Here is a 22217-nt window from a genome sequence, read left to right as displayed (position 1 = left end):
TAGCAAATGTTTTTCATTTGCAGGTGAAAGTTTCATTTGACCTGAACACTATTCAAATAAAATACCTAGATGAAGAAAATGAAAAGGTAAATTATATTATGGCTCTATTACTAGATACTCGAAATAGGGATCTTATTTCTCCATTATGAAATGGGGCTTGAAAAGTCAGGTATAGTGTTTATCTCATTTATACAGTGGTTTAAATATATTTGATAATTGCATGTTCTAAGAAGATTTGTGGCACCTCCGATGGAGTTGAAAAATAGGGAAACAACATTGAAGAAGAATATCTGAGAAATTACTTTACAATTATGTAGCAATCTTAAGTTTAAGTAACTTTCCCAAAGGCATAAAAGCTTGGAAAGTAGTGGAGTAGGGGTTCAGTTCATATCCTCAGGCTTCAGAGCTAATATATTATTAAATGAATTCATATATTATGCTGCCTTTTGATGTACCTGAAATAAAGAAAGGCACAGTACTTAAGAAATAAAATTCCTTAATTATTATTCATGAATAGAAGTGGTACTGGAAAATCTGAATCCCCAACCTGAGATTTTTGTGTCTATCCTGTTCCTAGTAATAGAAATACTCAGTTGAAGTCAGGTGATGCACTTCTGTAATTCTAGCAACTGGGGAGGCTGAGGCAGGAGGATCTAGAGTTCAAAGCCAGCCTTGGTAAAAGCGAGGCACGAAGCAACTCAGTGAGATGCTGTCTCTAAATAAAATAGGGCTGGGGATGTGGCTCAGTGGTCGAGTACTCCTGATTTCAATCCCCAGTACCACCTCCCCACCGTGCCCCCATGAAAAGAAATACTCAACTGGTGACATGTGAAATCATTGTTGCTTTTTCCTTTTTACAGGTATCCATTAACAGTCAAGGTGAGTCCCTGAGAGGATATATTCAGTCTTACTTAAATGCCATAATCTGTTCATTGAAGCAATGAGATGATTCCACTTATACTCGGTCTTGCTGTAATATTCATTTTAGAATAAAATTTGGTATACTATAAATTGACATTGATCTCAGTCTCCATGGGCATTAGTTACATGAGGTTTTGTGTTTTTTTGTTTTTTGCAGTGATGGGGGTCAAACCCAGGGTGTCATGAATACTAGGCAAGCACTCTACCGCTGAACTACCTCCCCAGCCCTGGGTTTTTATTGTGTTTCTTTTTGTATATAAGATTAGTGCCTTTGAATAGCTTTAATGAAAGTTCAGTTGTATTTAAGATGCTAATATCCAGGCATGGTGGTGCATAACTATAATCCCAGCTACTCAGGAGGCTGAGGCAGGAGGAGCACAAGTTTGAGGCCAACCTGGGTAACTTGGTGAGAACCTAACTCAAAATAAAAATAAAAAGGACTGGGGACGTAAATCAGTAGTAGACACCCTTGGATTTTCTGAGCGCTGTCCCCTCCAGTTTGTTTTTTTTTTTTTTTTAATAAAAAAATAGTAAGCTAAAATTTCTTAAAATTTATTAAAATTGCCTGTACTTTTTTAAAAAAATATATTTTTTTTAGTTGTAGTTGGACACAATACCTTTATTTTATGTTTATTTATTTTTTAATATTTATTTTTTAGGTGTAGATGGACACAACACAATACCTTTATTTTTATGTAGTGCTGAGGATCAAACCTGGGCCCCACCCATGCTAGACAGGCGCTCTACCGCTGAGCCACAATCCCAGCCCCTGCCTGTACTTTTTTAAAAAATAAATTTTATTGTGTATAAAATAACAGCATGATGTTATGAGATACATTTGCATAGTAAATCATTATTATAGCAAAAAAAATTAACATTTATCCTCACATAGTTACCTATCCTTCCACCCCTCCGCTGCCACTCCATGGTAAGAGCAGCTGTAATCTATGCCTTTAGCAAAAATCCTTAATACAGTACACTATTATTAACTATAGTCCTCATGCTGTAATTAGATCTTCAGAATTGACTATATTGACTATATTGAATTTCACTGTGTATTTTTTTTGTCCTTTTAGGAGAATATGAAGAAGCACTTAAGGTAATGGTTATTTAATCTGTTTGCAAATAATTTTAAACAGATTTATTGACAAAAATTTGAAATTGAGTTTCATTAAAAACTAGTAAGTAAAAACACAATGAAACATATTTTTAGGGAGATTCTGATGGGAAAGGCATATCTCAGCAAAAGGCAACTCCAAAAACAAGTTTCTTCTGTTATTGTCTCATCTCATTGCTGGTCATGGTGCCATTGTCCTGTCATTTAAACATGCAAAGAAGCTGGGTATAGTGTCATGCACATATAGTCCTAGCTACTCATGAGGCTGAGGCAGGAAGACCATGTGAACCCAGGAGTTGGGGGCCACCATGGACAACATAGGAGACCTTGGTTTTTTTTTTTTGTTTGTTTGTTTGTTTGTTTGTTTTAAATCAGGTATACAGTCCCATGATTTTTGTTTCTTTTTTTATGGTTATAGGAGTTGAACCCTGGACCTTGCACATGCTAGGCAAGTGATCTACTCCTGAGCTACACTTCCAGAACAACATGTTTTGATACATGTGTATATTGTGAAATTATTACCACAGTCAAGCTAAGAAACATATCCATCACCTCATATAGTTATCCATGAAGTGCTTTTTTTAAATGAAATCTTTTAAGGTAGAAAAACAGATAAAAGAATAGTTAGCACCCGGACTTAATGGTATACCTCTATAATCCCAAGGAGAATTCAGGAGGCTGAGACAGAAAGATCCCAAGTTCAAGGACAGTCTTGAACTGTCTCAGAATAAAAACAAAAAGTGCTAGGGATATAGCTCAGATATAGAGCACTTGCCTAGCATATGCAAAGCCCTGGGTTCTAATCCCTAGTACCTTGACCCCCTGCCATACCCAAAAAAATATAATAATTAAGAACAGTTATTGGTGACAGTGAGAGAGAATTAGAACCTCACTGACTTGGCCCCTAAACTTGTAAAGATGTGACCACTTAAGCTTATTTTCCAAAATATGTTGTTAGAAAAGTAAATGATTCATTGTAGGATATGGTTTTAAGTTCCTCCAGTTTTGTTAGTCTAGGATTGACTTTTTTGAGATTGTAGAGATTAAAATTCAAAGATGGAATATTTCATAAAAACCAATTGAGCCAGGCATGGTGGTGCTTGCCTGTAATCCCAGCAGCTTGGGAGGCTGAGACAGGCGAATCAAGAGTTCAAAGCCAGCCTCAGCAACTTAGTGAGGTCCTTAGCAACTCAGTGAGACCCTATCTCTAAATAAAACACAAAATAGGGCAAGGGATGTAGCTCAGTGGTCAAGTGCCCTTGAGTTCAATACCTGTTACCAAAAAAAAAAAAATTGAAAGCCTCAGTACCACATACTTAAGTTTCCTTACTAAGGAAAGTTGAAGCAGAAGGATTGCAAACTCAAGGCCAACCTGGCAACTTAATGAGACCCTGTGTAAAAATAAAAAATGAAAAGGTCTGGGGATAATGTAGCTCAGTGGCAAAGTGCCCCTGGGTTCAATCCCTAGTACAAAAAAAAAAAAAAACAAGTAATAATTCAGTTAATGAAAAATCTCACCAAGTCGCTTCACTAAAAACTTACTGTTTAGGTTTAACAGCAAAACTACTCATAGATAATAATCTTGGCAAGGAAATAGAAGGGATAGTAATGGATAAATTGGGTATCCCTTATCCAAAAATTAAGTGTTGGAATTTTCTTTCTTTTTTTCGGGGGGGGGGTATATATGCATATACATAATCAGATATCTTGGGGGGGACCCAAGTCTAAACTTGAATTGAATTATATGTCACATAGACCTTATACACAGCCTGATAATTTTTTACAATATTCCTAGTATTCTAGCATTTTGACTGCAACTCATATGAGATCAGATTAACATTTCCCACTTGTGGCATCATGCCAGTATGCATAAAATTTTGAATTTATTTCATATTTTTAGGTTAGGGATGCTCAAACTGTATATTTATTTAACAATGCAAAAAGTTTCCAAATTCTCTAATTTACATACTATTCGTGTGTTTTGAAATTTCCTTTGGGAAAAGAAAATTACACAATGTGTTTTTTTCATAACATATGCTCTCAGATGGCAGTTAAGCAGGGAAACCAACTGCAGATGCAAGTACATGAAGGGCACCATGTTGTTGATGAAACCCCACTCCCAGTTGTAGCAGAAAAACGAGTAGCTGCCAGGACAGGGAAGAAGCCACTTGCACATTATTCTTCACTGGTGAGAATCTTGGGATCAGACATGAAGACCCAAGAGGAACCTGCAGCCCAGGTATGAAGAGATGGACCTGTCTGTCAAATTCTCTCACCTTACATCTCATTTTCTTTTCTATAAGATTTGAGTATTCATCAAATACGTGGGAGTTGACCAGGTGTGGTGACACATGCCTGTATTCCCAGAAACTCCTGAGGCTGAGGCAGGAGTATTGCAAGTTCAAGACCAACTTCAGCAACTTAGCAAGACCTTGTCTCAAAATGTAAAGAAAAGGGGTGGGGATATGACTTAGTGGTTAATGACTCTGGGTTCAAGCCCCAGTAACAAAAAGAAAAGTTATTGGGACCATCTGTCTGACTTTTTGAAACTTCTTGGTTTGCTTCTGGAGAAGGGAGAGCAGAGTAGGATAGAGGCTTTATTTTCCTTTTGTATTCCTTTACACCGTGATTATTTAAAACCTTATGCTGTATAGTTTGACAAACTCAAAATAATACATTTCAGGGCAATTAATTTAAATAGAAAAAGTAAACTTCAAGATCTTGAATTGTGTTTTCATACAGCCATTTCCACTTACCCCATGTGACAAAGACCAGCCTCAAGACAAGCCTCCAGACTGGTTCACAAGCTACTTGGAGACAGTGAGTGTTCTCTCTGGATTGGGTTTTAGCAGCATTGTCGGCCCAGGTGGAATATGGAAAATAAAAAGCTGAACCCAGATGGCTGCTGCCTCTGGTGCAAGTGAATCTTGAAGAGTGGTAGCTAGTGATTTCCAAACTTGGTAGATCTAGTCAAGAACATACTAGTCTTTGGCCACATGTGGTGGTGCACACTTGTCATCCCAGCTACCTGGGAGGCTGAGGCAGGAGGACCATAAATATGAGGCCAACAAGAGCAACTTAAATCCTGTCACAAAGAAAAATAAAGAGGGCTGGGGCAGGGCATGATGGCTTACACCTGTAAACCCAGCAACTCAGGAGGCTGAGGCAGGAGGATTGCAAGTTCTAAGCCAGGCTCAGCAACTTAGGGAGCACCTAAACAACTTAATGAGACCTTGTCTCAAAATAAATTAAAAAAAAAAAAAAAAAGGCTGGCAGTGGGGTGGGGCGTGGGCTGGGGTTGTGGCTCAGCAGTAGAGCACTTGCCTAGTGAGCAACAAATCAAAAGGATTTGTTGTTTTCTTTGAACTAGGAATGGACCTTTTGTTATATTTCTGTTTATTTCATTCTTTAGGTATTAGTTGTTTATTATGTTCTTATGTTATACCAGAGATAGTGAGGTTTCAGATTTGTTGATATTGTTACAGCTTTTGCAATATTGGAACTGAGTTGTCTCCATCTTCTGTTCTGTGTTCTAGTTCAGAGAGCAAGTGGTTAAAGAAACAGTTGAGAAGCTTGAACAGAAATTACATGAGAAACTTGTTCTCCAAAACCCACCTTTGGGTTCTTGTCCCTCAGAAGTCTCAATGCCTATTTCAGAGGAAACACTATTTCTGCCAGAAAACCAGTTCAGCTGGCATATTGCTTGCAGCAACTGCCAAAGGAGGATCATTGGTGTGCGCTACCAGTGTAGGTAAGCAGATGCCTGAGAATAGCTAGGATTGATGGGCTTTAAAGCAGTGACTTCCTAGCATTCTCGGTTGGTAAAAGAAAATTGGGTGTGTCTGAACATTAGATGTTGTAGCTCTAGAAGGGAAGCACACACGTGCTTTGTGAGTTGAGGGATGACTATTCAGAATGCTGTGTTCAGATATGCATTTGGATTAACAGAGCCAGGCAAAGTCATGTTCCCCAAAACAAAATTAGATAGCTAAGGATAGTTCCCCTCTTGTTCCAAATGCTTTCATATCTTGCTTCCTCACTTAGATTGTCCCACAGAAATGGATGCAAATTAAATGTTATTGTCCTCATTTTTATTTATGAGGAACATTAAGACTTGGTATTGTGAGGTGACTGGTCAGATTACCATCAAGCTGGTATTGGAGCAAATATAGAAGTCTTATCTTCACCTCCCTACCTTGGTACCTGCTATGCCATTCTGTACTCTGCCATTCTTTTCCTCAAGCCTATGCCCATCCTACAACATCTGTGAAGATTGTGAAGCAGGACCATATGCCCATGACACTAACCATGTCCTGCTGAAATTACGGAGACCTGTTGTGAGTTCCTCTGAACCATTTCCTCAGTCAAAGTACTCTACTCCTCGTCTTCCTGCTGCTCTGGAACAAGTCAGGTAAAACCATATAGTTGGAGATTATTGTTCTCTGATTGGCTTCTTGGTTCTGGTAACACAAAATGCTAATGATAAAAAAATCTGGGGCTGCAGTTGTAGCTCATTGGTAGAATGCATGCCTATCATGTCTGAGGCACTGAGTTTGATCTTCAGCACCACATAAAAATAAATAAAGGTATGAAAAATACAATTATATTTTAAAAAATAAAATAAAAAGATTCCTAAAACAAATTCTGAGCCAGGAGTGGTGGCAGACCCCTGAAATCCCAGAGACTGGGGATGCTGAGGCAGGAGGATCACAAGTTCAAAGCCAGCCTCAGCAATTTAGCAAGACCCTATCAGAAAATAAAAAATAAAAAGGGTTGGGGGTGTGGCTCAGTTTTTAAGCTTCTCTAGGTTCAATCCCTGATTCAAAAAAAAAAATTTGGTGAGCTGGACATGGTGACACACATCTGTAATCACTTGGGAGGCTAAATCAGTAGGATTAAGTTTGAGGCCAGCCTCAGCAATTTAGTGAGACCCTGTCTCAAAAAGAGCTGGGATGTGGGCTGGGGTTGTGGCTTAGCATTAGAGCACTTGCCTAGCATGTGCAGTGCTCTGGGTTTGTTCCTCAGCACCACATAAAAATGAATGAATGGAATAAAAGTACTGTGTTCAATTACAACTAAAAAATTAAAAAAAAAAAAAAAAAAGACTTGGATATAGCTCAATAGTAAAGTGCCCCTGGGTTCAATTACCAGTACTCAAAAAAACAAAAACAAAAAATATGGTGATAATATGTAGTGTCATAGACTGTTGATAGTCTCCTTATTTCTACTCTTTTTGTTGATGTGCTATAATGAAGGCAGTTATCCAAAGCTAATGAAGTGGCAATGATAACCGTACTAGAATTTAAGAAGCTAAACTAGAAGTTGACACTGATAAGGACTGGACTTGGCTCCAAATTGCTTTGAGATTTGTTTGTGAGTGCATTTTTTGTTTTTTAAAGATGTTTATTATCTCACAGGCTCCAGAAACAGGTTGATAAGAATTTTCTTAAAGCAGAAAAGCAGAGATTGCGAGCTGAGAAGAAACAGCGTAAAGCAGAGGTCAAGGAACTTAAAAAGCAGCTTAAACTTCACAGGAAGATTCATCTTTGGAATTCTATCCATGGACTGCAGAGCCCCAAGTCCTCTTTGGGCCGACCTGAGAGCTTGCTGCAGTCTAACACCCTAATGTAAGCCTAGGGCCATGGTGGGGGTCAAAAACTTCAGGTCCAGCTCTCTAAAACTGTAACTTAAGCTTTATTTATTTATTTTTATTCTTTCAAGTTGGGGGTTTCTCTAGGTTGCCTAGGCTGGTCTTGAACTCCTGGGCTCAAGCAAACCTCCTGGCTCAGCCTCTCAAGTAACTGGGACTACAGACATGTGCCACTGTGCTTGGCTAGCCATCTTTTATCTTTATGCATTGGCGGCTCCTAATATGCACACCTTGAAACTTCCCTTTCTTTGGACTGGGGATATAGCTCAATATTAGAGTATTTGCCTAGCATGTGCAAGGCCCTAGATGCAATTCCAGTACCTCAAAAAATAATAACTTCCTTTCTCTGATCCTAGCTTTATTAATGGGTGGTTTAATGGTTATTTTTGACATTTGCTTTATTGCCTTCTTTAGAAAGTTAGAAACTAGTAAGGCTCAGAACTGGGATGGTTGTGACCCCTTTTTGATGGAAGCAGTCTAGATTTGAAGCGAAAGGGAAAAATGATTTAAGAGTTTTACACTCCAGTTGTTTTTATATGGACCCTTTTAATTTTCTTCCTCATGTTTTGATTTATGGTCTAGGAGCTGTAGCTTAGTGTGGAGTGCTTGCTTAGCATTCCTAGGCCTGGGATTTGATCCTCAGTACCATCACCCAAAAAAAAGGACAGTTTTTTGGGGTTTTTATTGTCATTTTGATTTGTTTTTTTGGTACTGGGGATTTAATCCAGGGGTATGTTACAACTGAGCTATATCCCAAGTTCTTTTTATCTTTTATTTTTAGACAGGGTCTTGCTTATTTGCTATTGGTCTCACTAAATTGCCCAGGCTGAACTTGAACTTGCAATCCTCCTGCCTTAATCTCCCAAGTTGCTGGGATTGCAGATGTGTACCAGCATGCCCACAACACTTTTTATTATTATTATTTGGGGGAAGTTGGGAGTTACTGAAGATTTAACCCAAAGGCACTCTACTACTGAGCTACATCCCCAGCACCCCTCCGCTTTTTATGTGTGTGTATATATATATATATTTAGTTGTAGATGGATACAATACCTTTATCTTATTTATTTTCATGTGGTGCTGAGGATCAAACCCAGTGCCTCACACGGGCAAGGCAAGCGCTCTACTGCTAAGCCACAACCCCAGTCTCCCAGCCCTTTTTTTATCTTTCATTTTGAGACAGATCTAAGTTGCTGAGGCTGGCTTTGAACTCATGATCCTTCTAGCTCAGACTCCCGAGTCACTGGGATTATAGCATATGCTACTGTGCCTGGTTCACATTTTAAGGCAAATGCATTAGTACATCCTCAAGAGTCAGTCAGCTTCTAGAGTCAGTGTGAGATATTCTTAAGCCATCACACCCAACAGCAAGTGACTAAGCATCTGAATTTGTCTTCAGGCTCCCCTTGCAACCCTGTGCCCCAGTTATGCCAACACTCAGTGCAGCATTTGTGGATGAGAATTTGCCTGATGGGACTCATCTTCAGCCAGGAACCAAGTTTATAAAACACTGGAGAATGAAAAATACAGGAAATGTAAAGTGGAGTGCAGACACAAAGGTATTTTTTTCTCACAAAAAGTGAAGATGAGGTGATTTAAAATGCCATAGCTTTCACCTGACAAGCTTTCTTTCTCTGGTCACTGTTCTTTTCAGCTCAAGTTCATGTGGGGAAATTTGACTTTGGCTTCTACAGAAAAGAAGGATGTTTTGGTTCCCTGCCTAAAGGCAGGCCATGTGGGGGTTGTGTCTGTGGAGTTCATCGCCCCAACCTTGGAGGGAACATACACTTCCCATTGGCGTCTTTCTCACAAAGGCCAGCAGTTTGGGCCTCGAGTCTGGTGCAGTATCATAGTGGATCCTTTCCCCTCTGCAGAGAGCCCTGATAACATTGAAAGGGGCCTGATCGGTGCAAGCAAAGCTGATGATTTCACCTGCCAGCAAGAGGTGAGGATTGGTAGACTTTGGTTCAGTATGCCAAGGTATTTTCTCAAGAATTAGGGCAGATGTGAGTAAGACTAAAACAGCTTACTTATAGCTGGCTATTCTTCCAGAAATCATGAAAGGTTAATGTGTTGGTCATCTTTCTGTCACTGTAACAAAATACCTGAGATAATTAACTTAAAAAGAAAAAGGTTGGGGGCTGGGGATGTAGCTCAGTTGGTAGATGCTTACCTGGTGTGCAGAGACCCTGGCTGTAGTCTCCAGCACAACAAAAAAAGAGAGAGAGGTCTCTTTTTTTTGGGGGGGGGGTGCTGGTTTGGGAGGGGGGTGGCTAGTTTTTTGTTTTTTGTTTTGATACTGGGAGTTGAATCCAGGGATGCTTTATCGCTGAACTACATTCCCAGCCCTTTTTATTTTTTGAGACAGGGTGTTGTTAAGTTGCTAAGGCTGACTTTGAACTTGTGATCCTCCTGCTTCAGCCTCCTGAATTGCTGGGATTACAGGCGTATGCCACTGTACCTGGCCCTTTGTACTATTTTAATTCTAAAATTATTAGATCTCATCATCAGTTTTAAATGTAGTTCGTGTGTGTGTGTGTTTGTTTCAGGGGGGAGGTATTGTGAGCCTATTTTGTTGCGGGCCTAAATTTGTCTCCAATGGTTTGACTTTATAGGTTCTTCTGGCTAAAGAAGAAATTCCACTGGGTGAAGTGACTCAGCAGACAGAAGGGACAGGAACCTGCATTCTACAGAAGACAAAAAATGTTTCCAGCGAGAGAGAACTCTACATTCCATCTGTGGACCTTCTGACTGCGCAGGTGGAAGATTCAGCACTTTGAGGGGCAAGGGACAAGAGAAACCACATTGGGGAAAGAGTTTTTAACCTTGTTGAAGAGAAGGTGGTATAGCCATAGGTGGTTCCCAGGCAAATGTAATTAATAGGAATGAGATCACCCAATGTACTAAGTTTCTGAACTTAAGTTTTTACTAATTGAATTAGGAATTCAGTCCTGTTCTTAACTGCGACTTTCCTTTAGTTGCCTTTTTGTTTTAGCCTGTCTGGTTTACCTTCATATCCACCGCATTTTTTCTGTTTCTTGACATTTGGTCATGTGAACATCTAGTTCCCATTTAACTCTTTTTGTTTTCACTTGACTGATGGGAGGCATGAATTCAGTTGAATCCAGGATGGTCTGCAAATGAACTACAGATCTCATCAAAACAACACAGTCCTAGTATTCACTACAAGCTGCCTAACATGGCCTGTATTTTTTTCTAGGACCTGCTGTCCTTTGAGCTATTGGATATAAACATTGTTCAGGAGTTGGAGAGAGTACCTCACAACACACCTGTGGGTAAGACTGTCACTCAGTTTGTGGTGGTTATGTTACTATCAGGCACAAAGGTACTGTAGCCTGTGCTCTGGTAGTTGCTGTTTTATTCTGAAGAAATAGATGGCAAGGATTTCTCCTACAATGTGATTTTAAAGCTGTACCCATGGGTCCATTTTCCTTCTTTCCTTCCCATTATCTATCAGAAGCAACGTGAAAGTTTGTGCAGGGCTTCTCCACCATAGAGGGATCATTTTCTCTATTTTCCTGCCTTTTTTCCTTTATATTTCATGATTTTGTGTCTTGGCCATTGCCTTGCAGGCCAAGTAACTTAATTTTATGATCCTTCCCAAATTGGTTGATCTGTCTGAGGTAGTTGCACACCTGTTGGTCTACAGGTGTTGAAGCATATCTGGTTTTATTTTAGCCCTGCAGGAGGTGTGAAACCTATGAACTGCTACTTCTGGACACTTGACTGTTTATGATGTGATGCTTTTTCTCAGTTGATGGTTCTCCTGTCTTCAATTCTCCAGATATGACTCCCTGCATGTCTCCTCTGCCACATGACAGTCCTTTAATAGAGAAGCCAGGCTTGGGGCAGATACAGGAAGAAAGTGAAGGGGCGGGATTTAAAGCACTTCCTGGTAAGGGATTAAATATCTGTAATGCATTTGCAGCCTCCCTAATACCACATCCGTTTTTAACTCTTGTTTCTTACTAACCTTAACATATAAATGGGTGTCCAAGAGCATCTCATTTGTCTCCCTAGATGGCACAGAGAGCAGCTATTCCTTGACCTGGTCTTAGCGTGGATAATGAATAGTGAAAGTCCTCAAATCTTGAAACACCAAGTGCAGACAAGGTTTATGTCTCTTCCAGATTCCACAGTATCCACAAAGAGGAAAGCTGAGAACATTGCTTCAGTGGAGGAAGCAGAAGAAGACCTGAGTGGGACCCAGTTTGTGTGTGAGACTGTAATCCGATCCCTTACCTTGGATGCTGCCCCAGACCACAACCCACCTTGCAGACAGAAGTTCCTGCAAAGTGAGTTCTCACTGCATTTTCACCAGCCAGCAGGGTGACACCTGAATTGTGATTGCCAGACCTGAATAGTTAGAAGTACTTCATTGAGAGGTGAGGGAACATGATCTTTGTTAGAAACTGATGACGTGTATTCTTTAGACTATGCATGCTGTCTGATTCTTCTCATTAAAGAATCAAGAGCAAAGGATTATGGGCACACACCCATAATCCCAGCTACTTGGGAGGCTTAGGCAGGAGGATCCCAAGTTCGAGGCCAGCCTGGGCAACATAGCAAGACTCTGTCTCAGAATAAATATTAAGACAGGATGTAGCTCAGTGATAGAGCACTTGTATAGCATGTAGAGAGTTCTAGGTTCAGTCTTCAGTATACCACCAAAAAGAGAGAGAGAGAGAGAAGAAGAAGATGCCCTAACTTATTTCTGCACTTTCTCAGGGTCAGAATTACAGCTGCATTCCACAGAGGAACAGCAATCAGTTGTTTTGCCTGGATTCTGCAGAAAGGAGTCTTCCCGTAAGTTGACAGAGCTCTTTGGCACAGACCCCTGTTAGCATCTAAGTTGTCTGCTTTCTCCAAGAGCAATAGTCAGGAAAATAGTGAGGAGAAGAAGGAATACCAAACTAAGTTTTTTGTGGTTTTTTTTTTTTTGTGTGTGTGTGTGTGGGTGGGTGCGTACCGGCGATAGAACACAGGGGCACTCAACCACGGAGCCACATATCCAGCCCTATTTTGTATTTTATTTAGAGACAGGGTCTCACTGAGTTGCTTAGAGCCTCACTTTTGCTGAGGCTGGCTTTGAACTCATGATCCTCCTGCCTCAGCCTCCAAAGCCCCTAGGATTACCAGGTGTGTGCCAACATACCCAGCTCCAAACTAAATTTCTTGCTGTTAAATCCTGCTATAATAAATATCTCTGGGGGCTGGGGTTGTGGCTCAGTGGTAGAGTGCTTGCCTAGCATGTGTGAGGCACTGGGTTCGATTCTCAGCACCACATATCAATAAATGAGTAAAATAAAGATCCATCAACATCTTAAAAATAAATAAATAAATAAATATCTCTGTAGTTGTGCACGGTGGTGGACACCTGTAATCCCAGCTCTTGGAAGGCTGAAACAGGAAGATCATGAGTTGAAAGCCAGCCTTAACAATGATAAGATGCTAAGCAACTCAGTGAGATCCCGTCTCTAAATATAATACAAAATAAGGCTGGAGATGTGGCTCAGCAGGCGAGTGCCCCTGAGTTCAATCCCCGGTACTTAAAATAAATAAATAAATACTTTTGAAACAGAAAATTCTAGAGTCAAGTAGGTAGAGCCAATAGTATGTATTCTAAGAACTGTCCAAAAATTCAAATTCTGGTGCATAAAAATAATACAGAGCCAAGTGGACTATAAGTTTGAGGCTAGCCTGGGCTACTTAGACTCAGTTTCAAGATTGAAAAGGTAGGTGCAGAGCACTAGGGATGTAGCCCAATGGTAGTACATCCCTGGTTTAATCCCAAGTAGCACCCAAAAAGGGGGGGTATCTAATTTGATCAGTACTTTTAAATATGATTTGTCTCACTTTTGTTTAAAGTATATACATATATGACATATATTTATGTTTTTTTCAAACGTGTAAATGTGTAACAAAAAGCCCTGGAAGGGCTTATCAAAATGCCCCATCCTTTTTCCTCTTCATATGATGGTGCCTCCTCTTTTTCAGATTTGTATTGCTGGGCTGAGGGTGTAGCTCAGTGGTAGAGTGCTTGCCTAACATGCGTGAGCCCTGGCTTCAATCCCCAGTTCTGGGAAAAAAAAAAAAAAGATTTATATTGCTTGTCAGGAGCCTGGATGTTCTGCCTGCCTTGTTTTTGTGAGCTTTGGTTCTTTTTGTTTTTGCATAGTCTTCAAACTTGGAGTAAAGCTTTGGTTCCAATATCAGCCCTTCCCTTTGGTTCTTCCCTCTCCTTTGGCATTTATAATTCTAGCTCATGATTCACAAAGCTTTACCAAGTAAGAATAACACCAGAGGCTGCTTTTAGGATTCTACATTCAATTGATTACTTTCATCCTTTAGTGAAATTTGCGTTGCCTGAAGAAGGACCACTTGGAGATGAGCAGGAAGAGATCGTTATGGAGGAGGATGAAGAGGAGGAACTCAAAGATGAAGTTCAGAGTCAGTCCTCTGCTTCCTCAGAGGATTATATCATCATCCTACCTGAGTGTTTTGATACCAGCCGCCCCCTAGGGGACTCCATGTATAGCTCTGCACTCTCACAGCCAGGCCTGGATCGAGGGGCTGAAGGCGAGCCTGGGGTTGAGGCTGGACAGGAACCAGCAGAGGCTGGGGAGAGACTTCCTGGAGAGAAGAACCAGCCACAGGAGCACAGCATCAGTGACATCCTCACAACCTCACAGACTCTGGAAACAGTTCCCCTAATTCCAGAGGTGGTGGGCCTCCCACCACCACTGCCCAGGTACCATTCACACCCACCTCAGCTGAGGTGTTCTTCAGAGGTGAAATAGAGTGGGAAGAGGCAACTTAATCTCAAAATATTTTTTTTCATCTGTTTAGGAAGAGGCTATTTCCTATAGTGAAGTCTGAATTTAGATGAATAAAAGTCATATTTTCCAGTATTTGTGGATTTTGGATTTAAAGAAATACTTGTTTTAGACAACCTTAGATATCTGAATATAGCCTGTCTACTTATTTTTTGATTATTGAGAAACAGTTTTTAAACACAAACATCCCTGGACTTTCCCTTGTTCTGTTGATTCATGAGTAAAGGCAGCAAAAACTTATTTATATATTAACCCAAAGCATAATTAGGAAGCTAAATCCATTATGGAAAAAAATACACTACAAAACCAGAAAAAGGTTTCTACTAGATCTGAATTATTGCTTGTTCCTAATAGTATAAAATGTTGGAGCCTTGAGTATAATTTACCATTTTCCCAGGAAGCTAGACATTTCCCTTTGTTTATATCACTTGAAGTAATGGGGAAGTAACCAGACTGAAGCCAATCTCTCTAACTTGATCGTGGTTCAGCAGAAAAGCCAGGAATAGAATGTAGCCCTTGTGACAGAATTGCTAAGTTCTCTGGATCAAAAATGTAAAGCCACTATGAAGAATTTGGCATTGCTGTGCTGTGTTTACTTTTCTCCACCATTACCATAGATGGTTTGATTTTGTTTTGTTTTGCATGAATAGATATTTTTAACTTACTTGGAATATTGTGTCTTTCTGAAAGGAGCCCTCCTTGTGTACAGCATGGTTCCCCAGAAGTGGATTTACCAGTTATCATACCAGAAGTTTCTTCAGTCCCTGACCAGATCAGAGGAGGTAATGAATAGCTTGAACATCATCTCTTTTTCTTTGTTCCTTTCTAATGGAAACCAGGTATAAATAGGCTCTCCATCTTCATAATTCTTGGCAGTTTTTAGAAACTTGCCTTTTCCTTCTTTCTTCATTCTTCCCTCATACTTTCTTATTTCTATTCTCTAGCTAAATATTTATTAAATGAGACCTCCTAGAGGTAGGTATTGTGCTATAATGGACAGGCACATATAGTATAAAATGTTGGTGCTTTGAGTACAATTTACCATTTTCCCAGGAAGCTGGACATTTCCCTTTGTTTACAAAAAAATTTAAAAAAAGAAAGAAAGAAAGACTTCAAACACTGTGAACAGATTGCCACCTGCCTCTATAATGGCCGTGATGTGACTTAGGATACACTAGGTACTTATGGATGCTGCATCTAAGCAACAGCTCTTTTGCTTTTAGAGCCCAGAGGCTCATCAGGTTAGTATAGGTTTCCAGCTCTAGTTCCACCTTTCCTGACGGAACCCTTGTGGCAGTTCAGTTAATGCCTGTGGGTCTGTTTCCTTATCTATAAAATCAGGATTTTAGAACTGGATGCAGTGGCATAGCATTGATGTGGGAGGATCTCTTGAGCTCATAAGTTTAAGATCTACCTGGGTGCTGAGTGTATTGGTGCACACCATAATCCCAATGATTTGGGAGGCTGAGGCAGGAGGATCACAAGTTCAAGGCCAGCCTTAGCAACTTAGTGAAGCCCAAAACAATTTAGCAAGACCCTGTCTCAAAATAAAAAATGAAAAGGGCTGGGGATGTGGCCCAGTGGTTAAGCACCCCTGGGTTCAATTTCTGGTATCTAAAATATTAAATAAATAAATAACTGACCTACCTGGGCAGTAGAGCGAGACATACCATCTCCCCCCACTTCCACCCCCGCAAAATCAGGACAGTATCACTGTGAACTTGTGATTAGGCTCTCAACATCACTTCTCACTCTTCCCCAAAAAGTCAAGCGTAAAAACAGTTGAGAACTAATGTATCAATGTGATAGGATTGTAGGCTTAATTTTTTGAATCAATCAACAGTCATTTTACATTTCTGGATAGTTTCTCTGTATTACTTCCCTAAACAGAACTTCCCAAACATTAAAAAAAAGAGAGAAATACATGGGACTGGAGTTGTAGTTCAGCGGTAGAGCGCTCACCTAGCACAGGTGAGGCCCTGGGTTCGATCCTCACCACCACATAAAAATAAGTAAATAAAATAAAGGCATTGTGTCCATCTACACCTAAAAAATAAATTTTAAAAAGAAAGACTTCAAACTCTGTGAACAGATTGCCACCTGCCTCTATGATAGCCATGATGTGACTTAGGATACACTAGGTACTTATGGATGCTGCATCTAACCAACAGCTCTTTTGCTTTTAGAGCCCAGAGGCTCATCAGGACTTGTAAACAGCAGACAGAAGAGCTATGACCACTCAAGGTAACGACCTTGTGCAGTCTCTTCTTCAGAAGCAGGTGGATATCCTAGTATTGTTTCTGCTTCAAAGAGCCTCTCAGAGTATGTGTCCATTTTCAGAGAGCAGAAAAAAAGAGCATTTTTTCTTGTTCCGATTTCACCTAAGGCTTGTGAGCAACACTGGACAGAGGGCTAAAACTGATATTTAAGTGTTTTTGTATTCCAGACAAAAAAGGAGTGCCCTAAAGTTCACCTCACTCTTAGTGCCAGAGAAAGCAGGAAGGTCAAGCCCAGTGTACATCTTAGTAATTTTTTCATAGACTCACTTGCCTCTCTGAGGTGAGCTGTCAGTCAGCACCCCAGTGTGCCCATGACCACATTAATAATCAATTAGGACTGAAAGCTGTCATGATAACCAGAGTGGTGTGATTCCTGCAGTGCCCATACAATGTACCAGTAGAGCTGGGCCCTACATCAAACCAAGATAGCTAGAAAACTGATAAAAATCATCACATTGTCTTTTTACGTCTGATTTTTTTTTTTTCCTTAAGGAAATTTTTTTTCCGGGGATTAGCACCCAGATTATCTTATAAGAAGTAATAGTTTGTTGTAATTGGGGAGATAATTTGGTATTCCTCTGTAGGTACCACCATGGGAGCAGCATTGCTGGAGGACTGGTGAAGGGGGCTTTGTCTGTTGCTGCCTCTGCATACAAGGCCCTATTTTCTGCACCACCAGTCACTGCACAGGTTAGTGTATGTTTTATTTTCCTGAACCTCAACTCACAAATCACTGATGAAAACGATGGCACCTGTCTGGATTGGCCAGTAAATTAACATTGTGGAAAGAGCATAGGCTTTAGATTGAGAGAGGAGCTAGTCCAAGTGTTGGCACTTCGGGATAAATAAGACACTGGTTCTTGCCCAAAGATGATGGGAAACAAGAGAGGTGAGAACACATTTATAGTACAGGGTAAGATACTATGCTGGTATAATCAAACAGATGAAACATTTCAGCCTCACTAGTAGATAATACCTGAACTGAGTCCTAAAGGATAAAGCAAATGTTTGTCAGGGAAGAGTGATAGAGTATTATGGGGCTGGGGTTGTGGCTCAGTGGTAGAGTGCTTGCCTGGCACATGTGAGGCCCTGGGTTTGATCCTCAGCACCACATAAAAATAAATACATAAAATAAAGTTATAAAAAATAAATTAAAAATAAAAAGAGTGATAGAGTATTATAAGCCAGGCATGATGGTGCACACCTATTATCCCAGCTACTCAGGAGGCTGATGCAAGAGGGTCACAAGTTCAAGTCAAGCCTGGGCAACTCAGCAAGACTTTCATCTCTTTAAAACAAAAAGAGTATTGTAGACAAAGGGAATAGCTAGTAATAAAAAAGACTTGGAAATATGAATGTAGAGGGTGCTTCTGGTCTGAAAAGAGAAAAGACCAACTGTAGATTAAGGGGTTAGATTTTATTTTAATACTAATGAAGAGAGCCATACAATGTTTCTAAGGAAGTGATTAACAGGAACATATTTGTTCTTAGTGAGATCACTCTGCTATAATCTGGAGGCTTGGATAGAGCCAGTAAAGAAATTCATATGAAAACCCACGTATATAGCTAGAAAGGAAGATTCAAAGAAATAATTAAAAATATAAATCTCAGAACTTGGAGACCATAATTAAGTGACTAAAAAGAAGTCAAGGATAAATCCCAAGTCTATGTTACACAGTTCATAGTAGCATGCATTATGAGCGGCTATGTAGGCAGGATATATTTGAGTAAGAGGAGAATAGGAATTCAGTTTTGGATAGGGTTATTTGAGGCATAGCCTAGTAAAAGTAAAGATAACCAGAGTACAGTGAATACATACATCTGGATCACAGGGGAGAGGTTTGGCTTGGTGACAAAGTTTGAGAGCCTTTTTGCATACAGGTTATAGTAAGAGCCATGTGGATGGATGAGATTACCCAGGAAGAATGGGGAAGGCAAAAAGGAGCCTTAACCATCAGGGAAAGGAAAATCATGCAAAGAAGACAAAACTAGGAAGAAAATGAAGAATTATCTACTAGAATTTAGGAAGTTTTAATGAGAGGGATGTATTCAGCAGTGTTAGCTTCTGCGGAGAGGTGTGAACTGGTAATGAGGAATTTTGAGAGTTCAAGTATGCCTCACTTTCCAATAGACTTCAAAGAGAGAAAGAGAGCAGAAGTTTTGGGCATGATTGGTATGCCTATAATCCCAGCTATGGGAGGCTAAGGCAGGAGGATCATAAATTCAAGATCAGCTTCAGCAACTTAACAAGACCCTGTCTCAAAATTTTAAAAACCACTGTGTATGTAGCTTTGTGGTAAAGCACCCCTGGGTTCAAGCCTCAGTGCTGGGAAGAAAAAAGGGGGCAAATATCAGAAGGAGACATTTGTAAAGATGAGTGAGACTTGAAGTGTGCAAGCCAGTAATGAAAGGGGTTAACAATAAAGATGATAGAACAATTAATGGAGAAAGATTTCCAAGGTGGTAAGAGGTAAAGAGATACAAAGCAAGGTCCATGTGGAAGGATTAAACCTGGAAAGAAGGATTGATAATCTATTCCGAAATAAGAGGAAGAAGGGAACATTGGAATTAGGTATAGAGAAAATTGCCAGAGACTGCTCAACATGTTTACATACTTTCTCAACAAGCCTGCAAAATAGAGGTATGATGTATCTGCATTTCATAAATTTAGGATTGACACTCACCCCAATTGGTGAGTTAATGGTAGAGTGAGAGTTGGGGCCTAAGCTTGTCTGCCTCCAAAGTCAGTCATCTTTCTGCTCTACAGTTTCCCCCTCCCCAATCTGTGAAGTAGAGATAATAACAGACCAACCATTTAAGGAAGTAATTTTGACCACAGAAGGGCTTAGCTTAAAGAGAGAAGTAGTGAATGTTAGCTTCCTCATAACTTGGACCACTTTATTTTGAAGGAAAAAGTAAAAAATACTATAGGATATAATTTCCCAAGCAGTTTTTGTCTACCTCCTCTGCATATCAGACAGAATTTCTCATGCCATCTTCCTGTAACAGTCTCTTTCTTTGCTTATATTTGCCCCATCGTCACAATGATCTTCATGTTCATAGTGCCCCTAAGCCTTGTTTTCTACTTTTACCTCATCTGGTCAAAGAATGCTTCTTTCTGAAAGTCCTCTCTGAAGCCATCTCCTAGTTCTCTTTTTAAAATGTAGCCTTTATTTTTTGATGGATCTTTATTTTACTATATGTGGTGCTGAGAATTGAACCCAGTGCCTCACATACGGTAGGCAAATGCTTCCACTGAGCCACAACCCCAGCCCCCCCCCCTCCCCAGTCCCATACCTCTTCTCCTAGTTCTAAGGACAGTTCATCATCTCGCAGCTTTTTCTTTGGGTACTGACAGACCTAATTTGAAGCATATTTCCTCAGCTCAGAAAACCCATTAATGTCAGGTAGACAGGAATATCGTACCCTAGCATCTAGTTTCTTTGCATTTTGAATAAATCTGGAAAGACTAGTATGGCAAGATAATAAAAATTTGCAGGATAAACAAATTATTCAGAAAATGTTGTCTACTTTTTTTGTCTGCACAGCCAATAGTTTCTGAAGATCAGACAGCAGCTCTGATGGCCCATCTCTTTGAAATGGGATTCTGTGACAGGCAGCTGAACTTAAGGCTGTTGAAGAAACACAATTACAACATCCTGCAGGTTGTGACAGAACTCCTTCAGGTCAACAACAATGACTGGTACAGCCACCGCTATTGAGGAGTGACCTTGTATTAAATAACTGCCTGCTGCTCAGAGATGATCTTTATTCTTTCATTGGGGTGTGGGGTAGAAGCCCTTGTTTGTTTTTTAAACTGGTGAGTCTATATGGAGATCATCATTGAATTGTCAAGACAATACCCATTACAATATATTTTGGAACAAATCAAAGACCAGAACTTAAATTTTCACTTTAGGAATTGGATGAATAGGAGGAAGCTGTTTTTCAGTTGATTTGGATAAAATTCCCTTCTCCGTTTCAGTGCTTCAAAGAGTGTAATTTGAACTTCCTGTAGAACCTTTTTTGTTGTTGTTCCCTGCTTGTATTGAAGTTAAATATTTTTGTTCAGTTCATGTGGATGTTTTTAATGGGGATATCTGTTGTCAGTTTTTTGAACTGGAAGTTGTTTTCAAGACTTATGATTTCTGTAACCAACTCCTAGCCTCAGTAACTTTCAATGTGGCATTGAAAGAGGATACAAGAACATGATAGAGGTATTGCTGCTCTTCCTTTTTCAAAGAAAAAATTATTTCCCTGCAAGAGTTATTAGTAAATGACACTGTTGCTTTCTGAGGACCACATTGGTGCATTTGAATATCCACCTTGCAGGAATCTCATGAAAGGAGGGAAGGGTGTGCTAGTTAACTCAACAGCACCTAGTGAGCAGTGTCTATTGTAGTAATTTTGCATATATTTTTCTTTTATTTAAGGAGAAAAATAGTAGTGTGAAATATTTTGCTAGTCTTATAGGGAAGGAAAATACCCCCTCTATTACTTAAAGGGAAAAGTCACTTTAACAGTTACCTTTTTTCTTCATGTCAGGGCAGATCTTATTTTACAGTAGAGTAAGGGAAGTGGAAACAGGTGAAAGGCAAGCTCCTATATTAATCTAAGTTCAGGATTGGAGGAGTGAATGTGGTGGGGGGCAAATAGGATATGCTACTGACTTCTTGAATATTTGAAATCCTTTCAAAGGTTATCTAGCCCTAGAAAGTCTAGAACAGGAAGTTGTGGTTGGTGTTTTTCAAAACCTGGATGGGGCAAACTCACTGATTTAACTCCCAGGGACCCAAGTACTCATTTGTTTGTAGAGGGAATCTTGGGGACAGTTGGTGAAGGAAGAGGTAACAAAAAACGCTAAATTATATTCATGAAAATTATTTCCTGAAAAGGAAAAATCTGAACCCCCAACCCTAAGGGGTAAGGATAATAAAGTAGTAGTATTTAATCTGGTTGGCATTTATAATGAATGGCAATTTTAATTAGTCATAATGATGTTTATTTGCAGTATAACTCTTGAATGCTACTAAACAAGCCAGAATTCAGACTACAAGCCAACCAGGCTGTTCATTATTTAAAATGTTTTGATCTTGACTTCTAGAGCGATCGAGCTGCGGGTGTCTGTAATTGGATTGATTGGGGCAGGACCTGCCTGGACATTCTGGGTCCTGCAATAGGGGTCCAGAAGGGCCCGTGGGTCGGATAGTCCTGCCGGTTGTTCTTGTGCACAGCCACTTAAAGAATGGTGAAATAAATGTTCATTTAAACTCCTATATGTATCTGCTGGTCCTTACGGAAGCAGCGCCGGTACCCTCCCGTGACCTTTGAACGTCGGAGAGCTTCCCTTCTTTCGTGGGGAGGGCGGGGTCCTGGAGCAGGGAGGGGCTGGA

At 40.0% G+C, this 22217-nt stretch overlaps 1 protein-coding gene across 6 annotated transcripts in view; it reads left to right on the top strand.

Annotated features, from left to right (window-relative positions):
- Positions 1–22100, top strand: part of Nbr1 (NBR1 autophagy cargo receptor) — a 29023-nt gene extending 6923 nt beyond the window's left edge. For 2 of the 6 annotated variants that reach the window (XM_076871557.1, XM_076871556.1), the window contains exons 3-22: positions 24–86; positions 861–879; positions 1998–2020; positions 4083–4277; positions 4781–4858; positions 5575–5789; positions 6282–6449; positions 7438–7665; positions 9088–9247; positions 9343–9633; positions 10304–10447; positions 10909–10984; positions 11494–11604; positions 11840–12004; positions 12438–12515; positions 14061–14460; positions 15236–15327; positions 16732–16789; positions 17409–17514; positions 20373–22100. In XM_076871557.1, the coding sequence (XP_076727672.1) occupies positions 24–86; positions 861–879; positions 1998–2020; positions 4083–4277; positions 4781–4858; positions 5575–5789; positions 6282–6449; positions 7438–7665; positions 9088–9247; positions 9343–9633; positions 10304–10447; positions 10909–10984; positions 11494–11604; positions 11840–12004; positions 12438–12515; positions 14061–14460; positions 15236–15327; positions 16732–16789; positions 17409–17514; positions 20373–20546 (2844 nt within the window). In that variant the 3' untranslated portion in view covers positions 20547–22100. Of the gene's footprint in view, positions 1–23; positions 87–860; positions 880–1997; positions 2021–4082; positions 4278–4780; positions 4859–5574; positions 5790–6281; positions 6450–7437; positions 7666–9087; positions 9248–9342; positions 9634–10303; positions 10448–10908; positions 10985–11493; positions 11605–11839; positions 12005–12437; positions 12516–14060; positions 14461–15235; positions 15328–15768; positions 15807–16731; positions 16790–17408; positions 17515–20372 lie in introns of those variants that run through there. The other 4 variants (XM_076871558.1, XR_013092727.1, XM_076871559.1 and 1 more) reach the window with 4 other exon arrangements.
- Positions 22101–22217: the final 117 nt, after the last annotated feature.

This window comes from Callospermophilus lateralis, chromosome 11 (genome assembly GCF_048772815.1).
Source record: "Callospermophilus lateralis isolate mCalLat2 chromosome 11, mCalLat2.hap1, whole genome shotgun sequence".
NCBI lineage: Eukaryota > Metazoa > Chordata > Mammalia > Rodentia > Sciuridae > Callospermophilus > Callospermophilus lateralis.
Note: the sequence above shows the minus strand (reverse complement) of the source record. Positions and strands in the feature narration are given on the sequence as shown.